The sequence below is a fragment of the Leopardus geoffroyi genome, chromosome D2 (genome assembly GCF_018350155.1).
Source record: "Leopardus geoffroyi isolate Oge1 chromosome D2, O.geoffroyi_Oge1_pat1.0, whole genome shotgun sequence".
Lineage (NCBI taxonomy): Eukaryota > Metazoa > Chordata > Mammalia > Carnivora > Felidae > Leopardus > Leopardus geoffroyi.
The window spans coordinates 47,143,217-47,155,613 of NC_059334.1; the positions used below are offsets into that span (position 1 = coordinate 47,143,217).

The 12,397-nt window shown below is 44.6% G+C and overlaps 1 protein-coding gene across 4 annotated transcripts in view; it reads left to right on the forward strand.

The window, feature by feature from the left end:
* WDFY4 (WDFY family member 4) overlaps positions 1-12,397 on the forward strand; it is a 297,123-nt gene that overhangs the window by 141,329 nt on the left and 143,397 nt on the right. For 3 of the 4 annotated variants that reach the window (XM_045437996.1, XM_045437994.1, XM_045437993.1), the window contains 7 exons: positions 89-292; positions 988-1,102; positions 2,388-2,545; positions 5,385-5,623; positions 7,606-7,727; positions 10,295-10,480; positions 11,850-11,986. In XM_045437996.1, coding sequence (XP_045293952.1) covers positions 89-292; positions 988-1,102; positions 2,388-2,545; positions 5,385-5,623; positions 7,606-7,727; positions 10,295-10,480; positions 11,850-11,986 — 1,161 coding nt within the window. The remainder of the gene's footprint in view (positions 1-88; positions 293-987; positions 1,103-2,387; positions 2,546-5,384; positions 5,624-7,605; positions 7,728-10,294; positions 10,481-11,849; positions 11,987-12,397) is intronic. The other variant, XM_045437995.1, reaches the window with a different exon arrangement.

A 12,397-nucleotide genomic window follows, 5' to 3' on the forward strand; every position in this document is an offset into this window, starting at 1 on the left:
AATCCCACCTATGCACACCTCAGAGGTGAATGTGAAAGCACTTTGAGGCGGGGCGGGCTGCTCATGCTGGGATTCTCTTGTCTTTGAGGAGCCCATGACTCAGCCTGCCCAGAACGCCAGCAACCCCGGGGTTGCGACTGAAGGCGACAGCGTTGCAGAGGGCCTACAGGCTCCTGCCAAGTCACATCCTGCCCGGAAGCAGCTGAGGGATTTCACGCAGCTGCTCTTGAGGGAGCTCTTGCTGGTGGCCTCCAATCCCAAGCAGTGGCTGCCATTGGAAGTGCTCCTGGAGGTGAGTTGGAAAAGGGTGTTGTTGGGCCACGTGCTGTGGGAACAGGTCTGGGAGGGTGTGGGCACCACAAGGGCAGGGTATGCCCAAGGAGACCTGAGAGCTGATGTCTTTGGAGAGCTCACCTAGGTCTGTCGGTGAGCCTCCTTGGCTGGTGGTTGAGAACATTTCCTGGGACGGCAGTGATATGGTGGGAACCATAGACCCTTTGCACAGCAGGGAACTCACCAAGCAGCATGTGAATAGATGGAAGAGGGCAGATTTTAGCCAGGTTCCCAGAAGGAACCTGAAGCAGGGATTTTGTGGAAGTGACTTACCGGGGGCTCTGCTTTCAGGGGAAGCAGGGAAGGAATGCAGAAGGAAATGGGGGAGAAACTAGCTAAGAAATGGTCTCAGCCACAGCCTGGTCCCACGGGGAACACGGGTGTGCTATGTGTGTCCCAGAGTTGGCCTCACCTTGAGGCCTGGTAGTCATTGCCTGTGGGTGTTCCACAACTTGCTTCCTCCATCCAGCAAGGGGGCGTCACCTCACCAGTGAGGCAACTTCATCAGCAGAGGGCAGTGCCCTGGAGAAGGATAGTTGTGAGCTGTCTGCAGCCTACACTCCCAGCAAATGTAGTATTAGCATATGAGCCGGTGAGCTCTAAGTGGACATGATGGTCGTGTGGCCACTCTCTCAGTCCCCAGTATGCTTCCAGGCTTCTCCAGACAATGCCACCAGCCAACAGAAACGGGATTTCCAATCTGAGGTCCTGCTTTCCACCATGGAAATATTTCACACGATGAGTGGAGGCAACATGCCCATGCTCAGAGGTGAGTGGGGGTGACTTTCTCCTCCTTTATGACACAAAGCTTCTGGAAGCTGAGCAGGAAAGCCAGTGTGCCCACCAGTTACTGACCTAGCCTCCGGGTCACAATGCTGCAGTGTTTCTTAGGAGCCATGGGAAGACGTCTTCCACCTGCACGTCAGCCCCTCCATGACTCTGTGATAAGACCTCCCAAAAGCTGCCTCGAGGCCCCAGGGGAGGCATGCTTTCCACTCTCCATGACACCCCTGCCATCACTGGGCCACCCAGAGGCAGAAGGCCTCTGAGCTAAAATCAGTTCTTCTCTGGCTTCAGTAGGATTGGCCTCTTCCCATGAGGGAAGTCAAGATGTCGACTGGAATTTAACATTCTTCTGCTCAGCATCTTGCTCTCTGCACCCCAGACTGGGCACAGCAAGTGTTTCTTAAATGGACGAACCTGGATGAAGACACTGCCATTGCCCCTAAGAAGTTCAGACTGAAGCTTCCTTCGGAATACTTAGTACCAGAGAAGCTGTACCTTCCCAACAAGATTAAACAAAAGTCCTCTCTGTGGTTTCTGAGCCATGGAATCCTTAGTGACATGGCTTACTTATCTTCTGGACTCTTCCTTGCCCCACAACGTGGCAACCCTGACTTTCCGTCTTTTTTGGGGAAGGGCAGTAAGGTAGAGCAGTGAAAAGCGTAAGCTTGCTATTCCCACTTCTGCTCTTGGCTCTGTCACTAGATGGCGATGTGACTCAGGGCAGGTGCCTGAAGCTGTGAGTGAGGGTGGCAGTTGTGGCTAACTCGGGGTCGTTATAAGAATTAGCTGAGACCATCACATCCCCATCTGAGCACAGTGCCTGCCATGATGGTGAGCACAGACAGTTCAACGTGGCAGCTTTATCCTCTGTCCCTTTATCCTCTGTCCCAACAGGGCCTCGGGTCACCATGACAGCCTTCCCATTTACCATATGCCTTAAATGCTCCTCCCCCTCCCCCCAAATGCCTACTGGAAGAAATGCTGCTCCTCGTCTGCCTTCTCCCCATTTGGTTTATATCACTGACTACATTGTTAAAGACCTATTTTTTTTTTTTGAGAAAAAAAAATGTGTGTACATCGGGCACCTACTGTGTGTAAGACCCCATTTTCCAGCAACAGGGTATACAGAAGGTTACAATGGGGTATACAGAGGTGAGTGAGATGTGGTTGGTTACCGTGAGGGGCTTGAAGACTGTCGTGGAGAGAAGACCATTTGAAGTCTGATGATTTCTCAGACCTGGTCTGTGTCCTCCCACCCCCACTCCCAGGCAGTAAAGAGCCTCAGCCGAATGCAGAAGCTGCTTTGACTCCTTCACTTGCGAGCATCTCCTACTTCACCCAGAAGCTGGTAGAGAAACTATACAGTGGGATGTTCTCAGCTGACCCCAGACACATTCTTCTCTTCGTCATAGACCACATCATGTTGGTAAGAACCCTGGGCTGGCCATGGTGGGGGAGAAACTCCCACTGACCCACCAAGTGTCCGTGTGACTCACTATTGGCTGCTATCTGGTCGGTCCAGTTGGACCTGCTGTCCTTCCTGGAAATAGATTCCATGATGGGTGAGAGGAAAGAGGACCTTGATGGCCCAGGTAGCACCGGGTGGATGTCGAGTGTCCTGCAGGGCTCTTACCTCAGGCCACCTGAGATCCATGTCAGTGACTGGGAGCTGCAGCCCCCTGTGCTGGCACCTGAGCAACAAAGGTCCAAAAAGCTCTTTATTTCCAAAAGACTTATTTCATTTCATTCTTAATATGCACCTCCATGGGTCACATGTGGGCTTTCCTGAAATTGCCACAAGAGTACTTTTTCCTAGCCCTATTATTCCCGCTGTGCTCTCCTTCCCTCCCCAGATGGATCTACATACACACCCACACGTGCAAATGCGTGCCTATACATACACCTTTAGACGTAAGCATGTGTGTGTACATGTGCACGCGTTCTTTATTGTACATGTGTGCACACACACAGAATCATACTCTCAAAATTCTAGAGTTGAACCCTTTACTTTGTCCTCACCTCACATTCTGGGAACCTTTCCTGACAAGTGGTCATTCAGTCTTTTTTTGAGCCCTCCCTGTCTGAGGAGCCCATGATGGTGTGAGGCAGTCCCAGCCAGTGGGGCACCAGTGAATGCTGGAAAGCTGAAATCTGCCTCCAGAAACTCCTGCCAGTCATTCTTGGCATGTCCTCTGCAGCAGAACCCAGGGGGATTCATGCTTCGTAGAGAGGGTGACGTCAGTGTCCCCAACACCTCTGTCTCTGCAGTCAACCCCAGACCCCAGGACTGGGCCTTGGCACATTTCTTAGGGCAATAGTCATTCTGACTGATGCACATTTCTGGGCAAGCCCGAACAGAATGCATTCAGATGCTTTCTCAAGAAAAACCCCAAGATGGGAGAGATATCCCTTGTCGTCTCTGAGGGGATTAGAATCAGATTGTTGGGATGTTGTGTTGAGAAATGAGGGAAGCCACTGAGGTCCTGTCTTACTTGGCTCAGGCCACTTTGACAACATTATGGGATGGGCAGCTGAACAAAAGATATCCTTTCTCACAGTTCTAGAGGTTGGGAAGTCCAAGGTCAAGGCACCAGCAGATCTGGTGTCTGGGGAGAGCTCTCTTCCTGGTTTGCAGATGGCCATCTTCTGCCTGTATCCTCATGGGCTGGAGAAAGAGAGGAAGCAAGCTCTTTCTTGTCTTTTCTTATAAGGGCACTAATCCCACCATGAGGGTTCCACCCTCATGACCTACTTACCTCCCAGAGACCTGACCTGGGGTTTCAATATATGTGTTCTGGGGGGATGCATACGTCCAATGAATAGCAGCTCCCCAGAGTAAAGGGAGTGGGTGCCCACTGGGACTTAGAGTGGGTGCCCACTGGGGCTGATGTGCCTTCAGGGGGTTCCAGGCCAGACTAAGCTCCTCACACATCCGTCATCCTTCTCTCCTTCTCACTGCCTGTGACTCTCACAATCCTCAACCTCAGGTTGACAGATGTGACCCATCTGAGGAGCAGGACAGGATGATGATAAAAACATAAATCCCAAATTCCAGCAGATTTAAATAAAACTTAAATTCACTGGTATAAATTCTTACGTTACTGATGTAATTCTAAGAGAGCAATCTATAATTAACGAATGATCTCTCTAGTAGACTGAAACACTTTGCACATAGTTTTTGGCTATGGAGTCTTTTGTTTTTAAAAATTTCTGATTTGTTTCTATTGAGATATAATTACCATATAACAGAATATAAGTTTAATGTTGATTTGATACATTTATATATCGCAATAGGATTACCACCATAGTGTTAGTAGCTAACACCTCTATCAAGTCACATAATTATCATTTCGTTTTTGTGGTGGGAACAATTAAGATCTGGTCTCTTAGCACCTTTAAAGTTTGTAAGACAGTATTATTGTCTATAATCACTATGCTGTGCATTAGATCTCGAGGACTTTTTATTTGTTAGTTACAATGAAGCAAGGAAACCAAACAGATGGATGGACCAATCAGTGTTAAGGCTACAGATCAGGACCTTCTGCCTTCCCCCTCTAAGTTTCTCATGTACTACAATTTGTTGGACTCCCATCTCTGTCAGATGATACAGTGGTTAAGAGCACGACTCAATGTCTGATGTGGGTTTGACCCTTGCTGACCACTTAAGCTCTCTGACCCTCAGCCTCCTTATCCCTAAAGTAGGATAATCTTAATGCTCACTTCATTTTATTATGATGTTTAAATGAACAGTTCATGTTCATGGATGCAAAAATGCTTAGCATGATACTGGGAATATTGTAAACACTTTCTATATAAATACTATTAATAGTTAATAATATATTTTAAAAATTAGACACTATAAATAGCATGTTCTCATACACTGAATGTCAACCATGTTACCAGTATTTCAGAAATTTCTGGTTCCCATCTATTTTTTATAATATGATGGTGGTAAGCTTTTCATTTCTTTTATTTTTTTTAACTTTTTAATTTTTAATTTTAATTTTTATGTTTTTAAAATTTCTTTTCAGCACAAGTTTTTGATAAATCTATGTTTTTGAATTTACTTTAGTGATCATTCACTTAAATAGAAGCTCAGAGGTAGAGGAAAGTAGCCCTATTTGAATTTCAGATCACGTCAACTCTTTGAAATCCAAAAGAGATTCTAAGATTGTATCATTTTCTCAGTTAACTGGGTTAGCATTTAAATTCACAAAGTGTTCACAAGTATGCGTGTGTGTATGTGTATTTATTTTATGACACAGGTCATCGAGAATGCCTCTTCTCCAAGGGATGCTATCATCAGTGCTTTGTACAGCAGTTTAAATAAAGTCATTCTTTACTGCCTGTCCAAGCCCCAGCAATCGCTCTCCGAATGCCTTAGTCTTCTCAGCATCTTGGGCTTCCTACAGGAACACTGGGACATTATCTTTGCCACCTATAATTCCAACACCAGCTTCCTCCTGTGTCTCATGTATTGTTTTTTGCTGCTCAATGAGAGAAGGTAAGGACTGCTTACTTGTTTCCTGCCTACTGGTGGTCAATGCAGAGAAGAAAGCGTTAGAGGGACACTTGATTGGGGCCAATACAAATGGTATATATATCAATTATCTGGTTGTCCAAATTATGGGCAGTGTTTGATAATCTGTCCATGTGACTGAGTAGCAAGAATCATCATGGATTAATAATTTACCCCTTTTCCACAATTCTCAGGTTGTAAGATATCTTATTGATTTCATTTTAGGGGCAGAAAGCTTGACATTGAATATACACATCGATTTTATGATGCAGCCAGATTTTAGAAATATTAACATTTGATAAATGCACTCTTAGAATGGAAAAATATATAATAAATTGTATCATGCAAGGTGGGCATAATTTTCTTGCAGAAAAAATTACACACACACACACAATTTGTGATATAAAATGATATCCATAAGCACACTTGTATAGGAAATACTAATAAAAAGAAATTGAAATAAGTTTAGTTAAATCCTTTTCTTGAAATCCAAAGTTTGAAATATGTTAGATTTTTCTGTGTATATGCACTTTCTTTTTTTTCATGTGTGAATATTCTGTATCAGCAGTGCCTTGGGATTATATGCTTACAAATGCTATCTCTCTCTTTTTAAAAAATGTTTATTTACTTTTGAAAAAGAGAATCTCAAGTAGGCTGTCAGCACACAGAGCTCAACGCGGGGCTTGAACCCACAGACCGTGAGATCAAGACCTGAGCCGAAATCTAGCTTAACCGACTGAGCCACCCAGGTGCCCCATAAATGCTATCTGTTACTAATAGAGCCATGTTGAGCGTAGAGGAAAGGTGGGCTATGGGAGATTACACTTTGCTCTTGTCTTTGTGTTGTTGTTGTTGTTGTTTTTATACCAGTGCCTATTATATCTTACTACTTGAAAAAAAATCCAAAAATTCTGTCAAATTGACTATTGGATGTTACAAAACTCTAGACTTGATTTGTCTTAAAACTCCCTGGGAATCACTGCAAAACACTCCTAGCCCAGAGGAGGCATTTGCTATTTTATTTGTGTGAAATAAAAGAACCCATTTTTGGTAGATTAAATTGGGAGGGTCTTCTCTCTTCTTTGTATTTTAAGAATTAAGTCTATCCATATTGGAAGCATAGGTAAGAACGGCAGATGCCACTCTATGTGTATGTTTCGATTTCCACCTTCCTCAGATCCCTCTGGGTAGCTAAATGGCCTTAAAATCTAAAGGGACTTTATCCTAGAAATTTTAAGAATGGATATTCTCATGTAATGGTATATTTTCATTTCCTCGTTTGTCGTTTTTGGTTCAATCCATGAACATGTACTGAGTGTCTATTCTGCTTGGTTGATTGAAGGGGCCCAGAGAAGAAGGCATGTGGACATTAACATGATTAAAGGGGCCCCAGAGCAAACGGTTCATGGGAAACCTAATATGTAAACCCCTATGCCTGCACTTAGAACCAGCTACGTGATGTGCAGGATCCTGCAAAAAATGCAGATGTGCTGTTCAAAATTTACTAAGAATTTCAAGACAGGGACAGCAGAGTCCAAGCATGGGGCCTTTCTGAGTGTGGACCCTGTACAACTGCACAGGTCACAGGCCCATGAAGCTTGCCTGGCCCCTTCCAAGTGGGATGAGATCAGGGCCAAACAAAGGTAGAGGTCAATACTTTGAGAGTCTACAAAAACAAATGACCAGTCCTGATGGTTGGGAAACCAGGAGAGAGTTCAGAAGGCCTGCTGGGAGCCTGGATTAGATTTAATAAAATAAGAATAAAAAAAAGAAGTTTTCCTACTTTCCAGAATGCTATTGTATAATATCTGTCACAGAAATTGCCATGACATATTTGCTTTAACTTGATTAGACAAGTTTTTCCAATTGATATGTATTGAGTTTAGAGGATGATTATTTGTAATAAAGAACAATGGAATGATCTTAAAGAAACTGGAGTTTATAGTGAAAAATCTCTTGTCTCCTAGTTATCCAGAAGGATTTGGACTGGAACCCAAGCCTAGAATGACTCCTTATCATCAAGTCTTTCTTTCTCCAAATGAGGAAGTAAGAGAAAAAGGAGAGGAAGACTTCCCAAGTTTGAATGATGGTACATGTTGTTTGTTGTTTATTTTTGGGAGAGTGGGTGAGTGGTGCTAACTTCTGGATTTCATTCTTCAGCTTTGTGAGCCTTGGTCAGACTAAGAACTTGGTGACTTCCTAACATTCTAGGGATTTCACCATAAGTTGATTTCACTTCTCAGGTGGTCTCTTGAATTTTCCTTTGGATCGCTAGATATGGGAACTGGAATGTCACCTCCTCTTGTTCAGTCCTTTACCAAGCTCTCTTTCAACTTTCTTCTCTAGAAAATGGAGTCAATAAACTCATTATTTCTATGAGATTTTTGGCTTGATTGAGTTCATTTTTTAAATTTGCTTACATCAAATCAAGTAAAGGTGGTTGGCAATTTGTAAAAAAAAAAAAAAAAAAAGTAGCAGCCAGATCCATGTGTTTAGAAATTGCTCTTTTTAAATGAAATCTGGCCATTTGCAACAATGTGAATGGAACTGGAGGGTATTATGCTAAGTGAAATAAGTCAGTCAGAGAAAGACAGATATCATATGATTTTTACCCATCAAATTCCATATGTGGAATTTGAGAAATTTAACAGATGACCATAGAGGAAGGAAAGGGAAAATAAGATAAAAGCAGAGAGGGAGGCAAACCATAAGAGACTCTTAAATACAGAGAACAAACTGAGGGTTAGTGGGGGTGGGGAAAGTGGGTGATGGTCATTGAGGAGGGCACTTGTTGGGATAAGGACTTGGTGTTGTATGTAAGCAATGAGTCACAGGAATCTACTCCTGAAGCCAAGACTACATTGTATGTTAGCTAACTTGAAAATAAATTTAAAAAAGAGGGGTGCCTGGGTGGCTCAGTCGGTTAAGCCTCTGACTTCAGCTCAGGTCATGATCTCGTGGTCCGTGAGTTCAAGCCCCGCGTCGGGCTCTGTGCTGACCGCTCAGAGCCTGGAGCCTGTTTCGGATTCTGTGTCTCCCTCTCTCTCTGACCCTCCCCAATTCATGCTGTCTCCCTCTGTCCCAAAAATAAATAAACATTTAAAAATTTTTTTTAGGGGCGCCTGGGTGGTGCAGTCGGTTAAGCGTCCGACTTCAGCCAGGTCACGATCTCGCGGTCCGTGAGTTCGAGCCCCGCGTCGGGCTCTGGGCTGATGGCTCAGAGCCTGGAGCCTGTTTCCGATTCTGTGTCTCCCTCTCTCTCTGCCCCTCCCCCGTTCATGCTCTGTCTCTCTCTGTCCCAAAAATAAATAAACGTTGAAAAAAAAAAATTTAAAAATTTTTTTAAAAGAAAATAAATTTAAAAAAGAAATTGCTCTTTTAAAAAATGTTTATCTATTTTTTATTTTTTAATTAATTAATTTATATTTTGAGAGACAGAGAGAGTATGATCAGGGGAGGAGCAGAGAGAGAGGGTGAGAGATAATCCAAAGTAGGCACCACACTGCCAGTGTAGAGCCCAATGGAGGGCTCGAACTCATGAACCGTGAGATCATAACCTGAACTGAAACCAAGAGTAGGATGCTTAACCAACTGAGCCACCCCGGGACCCCAAATGTTTATTTATTTTTGAGAGAGAGTGAGGCAGAGGATCCAAAGTGGTCTCTGTGTGAGAGCCTGATGTGAGGCTGGAACTCATGAACTGTGAGATCATGATCTGAGCTGAAGTCAGACACTTAACCAACGGAGCCACCTAGGCGCCCCTAGCTCTTGCTCTGTTTTGATCTAAGAAGCTTCAGCAGACTTTCTTTCACCATTTTGGTTTGTTGACTGTGCCACTCACATTGTGATACCAGATAGTAGGCACAAGGGCCTCTGTTTTTTGGTCACGTAGGTGCCCAAATCCAGTGCTTAAAACTCTCATGAGTTTAAAATATGCTCTGGCGCACTGTTAATTACAACATAAATATTTGTATTTTGGTCTAGCTAGAAGAATGCACTGAGCAATGTCCATCCTTCTAGGGTGGAAAAAATAGACTGTCGGGGCTGGTACTAGAGGAGTGATTCAGTGGTTCAAGATCCAAGGGTGTTTAGGCAATGTTCAGGGTATTATAATTATGGGGCATAGAAGGTAGAACTGGCCTGGTAGATTGGCTCATATCTGGGCAAATCCGGGGCATTGAGATTGGTGGGCAGTGGGAAGCATGATGCAGTGCCAGGAAAGAGGACTGGCTTGGGTCCTAGGTCCCTAGGCACAGTCTTGGGTTTGGTGTCCATTCCTTTGAGGGCTCAACATAGAAGGTACATTGGAAGGAGCTGTTGGGGGTGGTATTTGGTTACCTAGAGCTTACATAAGTATTTTTCCCGTTGGTATTTAATGAAACTTGGGGGTGGGAGAAAGAGATTTCTTGTGCCCATCAATCATGTCTCCCAGCTCTGAACATACGAGGCAGACAGGGCAGTTAGAGGTGGGGGAAAGGCCAGCTCACATGGATGTTGGTAGCAGTCTACATAGTGACTGCTTTCTGGCTGGAAGTTGCAAAGCTTGAGTGATATTCAAGAAAGATGCAATCAAAGCAGCCGTGATACATCATCTCTGGCCTTTGCTGGGACAGGCACTGAGGCCATCCTGATTGTGTGATATACTCTCTCTGTTAGTCCAGCACAACATCCAAAAGACAGTGCGGACCCTGTGGCAGCAGCTCGTGGCACAGAGGCGGCAGGAGCTGGAGGACACCTTCAAGATTGATCTCTCTGTGAAACCTGGAGACAGAGAAGTGAAGATTGAAGAGATTACCCCACTCTGGGAGGAGATGATGCTCAAGGCCTGGCAGCATTACTTAGGTCTCTGTCCACTTGGCTCCAGGGAACAGAACTGCTGAGTCTCATAGATGTGGACTTGCCCAAAGTTCCACTCAGGGCCTAGAGCCTTTTCCACCCAGACCTCCTCTCTCATCCCTTTGGTGGGGATTACTGAAACCTCATGCATCTTTGAGTGTGAAGAATGAAAGCTGCTTTGCATCTTGGGTGAAAGGAAGGCCAGAGGTGCAAGCAGATTCTAGTAATCTCTTAGAGAGTGTGCCATGTCAGAGCTAGATGTCTAGCTCTGTCTACCATGTCTAGCCTAGAGCTTAGGATTCTAGGTCCTGTCCTGATATTCACCTACCAGCTTTGAAACCTTGCCACCAAATCATGCAGTGACCTGGATTCCCAGGTTCTTCATGTTTCAAGTGAGAGTTTTCATCCCTAAGATATTAATGACCCTTGCATTCTTTCAGTGACTCAGCATTTTCCCCCTCATATGAGTTATTGCACCTGCAGGAATGATGTTTTAATTTTGTTTTTATTTTTTTAATTGTATAAAATATTTTATTTTTAAGTAATCTCTATACCCAGTGTGGGGCTTGAGCTCACAATCCCAAGATCGAGAGTCACATGTTCTACCGACTGAGCCAGCCAGGCACCCCTCAATTGTGTTTTTAAAGTGGTCATTGCTCTCGAATTGTGGCTCACGTACTTGTTTGAAGTCTTCTAGCATCACAACATTGACAGTGACTTATGAGTTAGTTACTTCCATGTGTGTCATCCCAGACTGCCCGGCGGTATAGAACTTTTATTTATCGGCTTTCCAAACTAACCCTGGAAAATGCGTATGTATGTACATGCCTATGGATATACATGTGTAGTTTGAGGTCAAAGTGTCAGATTCCATTTCAGGGAAAAGGTTAATAAAATAGGACGTATATCCCCATGCACATGTAGTGAATAAAATGGGGAGATGCACCCCATGCTTACAAATGGCTCTCTTGTTGCCAACAATCATATACAGAAAATTCTCTATGTTTGATGGCCTGTGTTTGAAACACATAATCTTATTTACTCTTCATGACACCAGAATGAGGTTAGATGCTATTATTCCCAGTTTGCAGGATGAGGACACTGAGGCTCAAGGACTTAACTAACTTGTCCAGTATCTCACTTTGAGTCAGTGGAGCTAGGGGTCTAAGCCAGGTCTGGTGACCCTGAAACCCACACTGTATTTCTTAGTCAGAAGATGGCAGTGTAAGCTTGTAGCCTGGGCTGTTTTCCTTACCGGAGGAGGCACAAGAGGCTTGTGACCCTGGATGGCCCTTTGAAAGCCAAGCCAGTTGCAAAATAGTGTGTATCCTCCTTTCAACTTCACCTCTGACAGTTTTTGCTTCCCCGTTCCTAGCATCTGAGAAGAAGTCGCTGGCCAGCCGCTCGAATGTGGGACATCCGAGCAAGGTCTCCTCGTGGAGTGGCAGCTTGTCTTCAGCCATGAGGCTGATGCCCGGGAGGCAGGCCAAGGACCCTGAGTGCAAGACAGAGGTGAGCTCAGATCCCTCTTCCTTGGAGAAGCATCAGGCATTTGTTTCAGATCCCGTGAGTCATGTCTTCTCTCTCTGTTGTTGCTGGGTATGACTCAATTCCATGTTCTTCTGAGCATTTAAGGTTATGCATGTGATTTCCCAGTTGCAGCTACATGTAGGGGAACCAGGTCTTAGGCTGGCTTTAACTTGAAGTGACTATGGGCTCCCCTGGAGCTCCAAGAGCAGGAGTTGCTTAGGCATTAAAACCCAAACCAGTGCTACTTGCTATTCTCCTTTTGAGTCAGGTGTGCTCAGAGAGCACTAGCCCACAGTTCAGTAAGAGCCGTATGTGTGGACTCAGCAAAGGGGTCAAAAACATTGGCACCATTGCCAGGAGATGTAGCGGTGGATCCTCTTGACTATGTGGGGC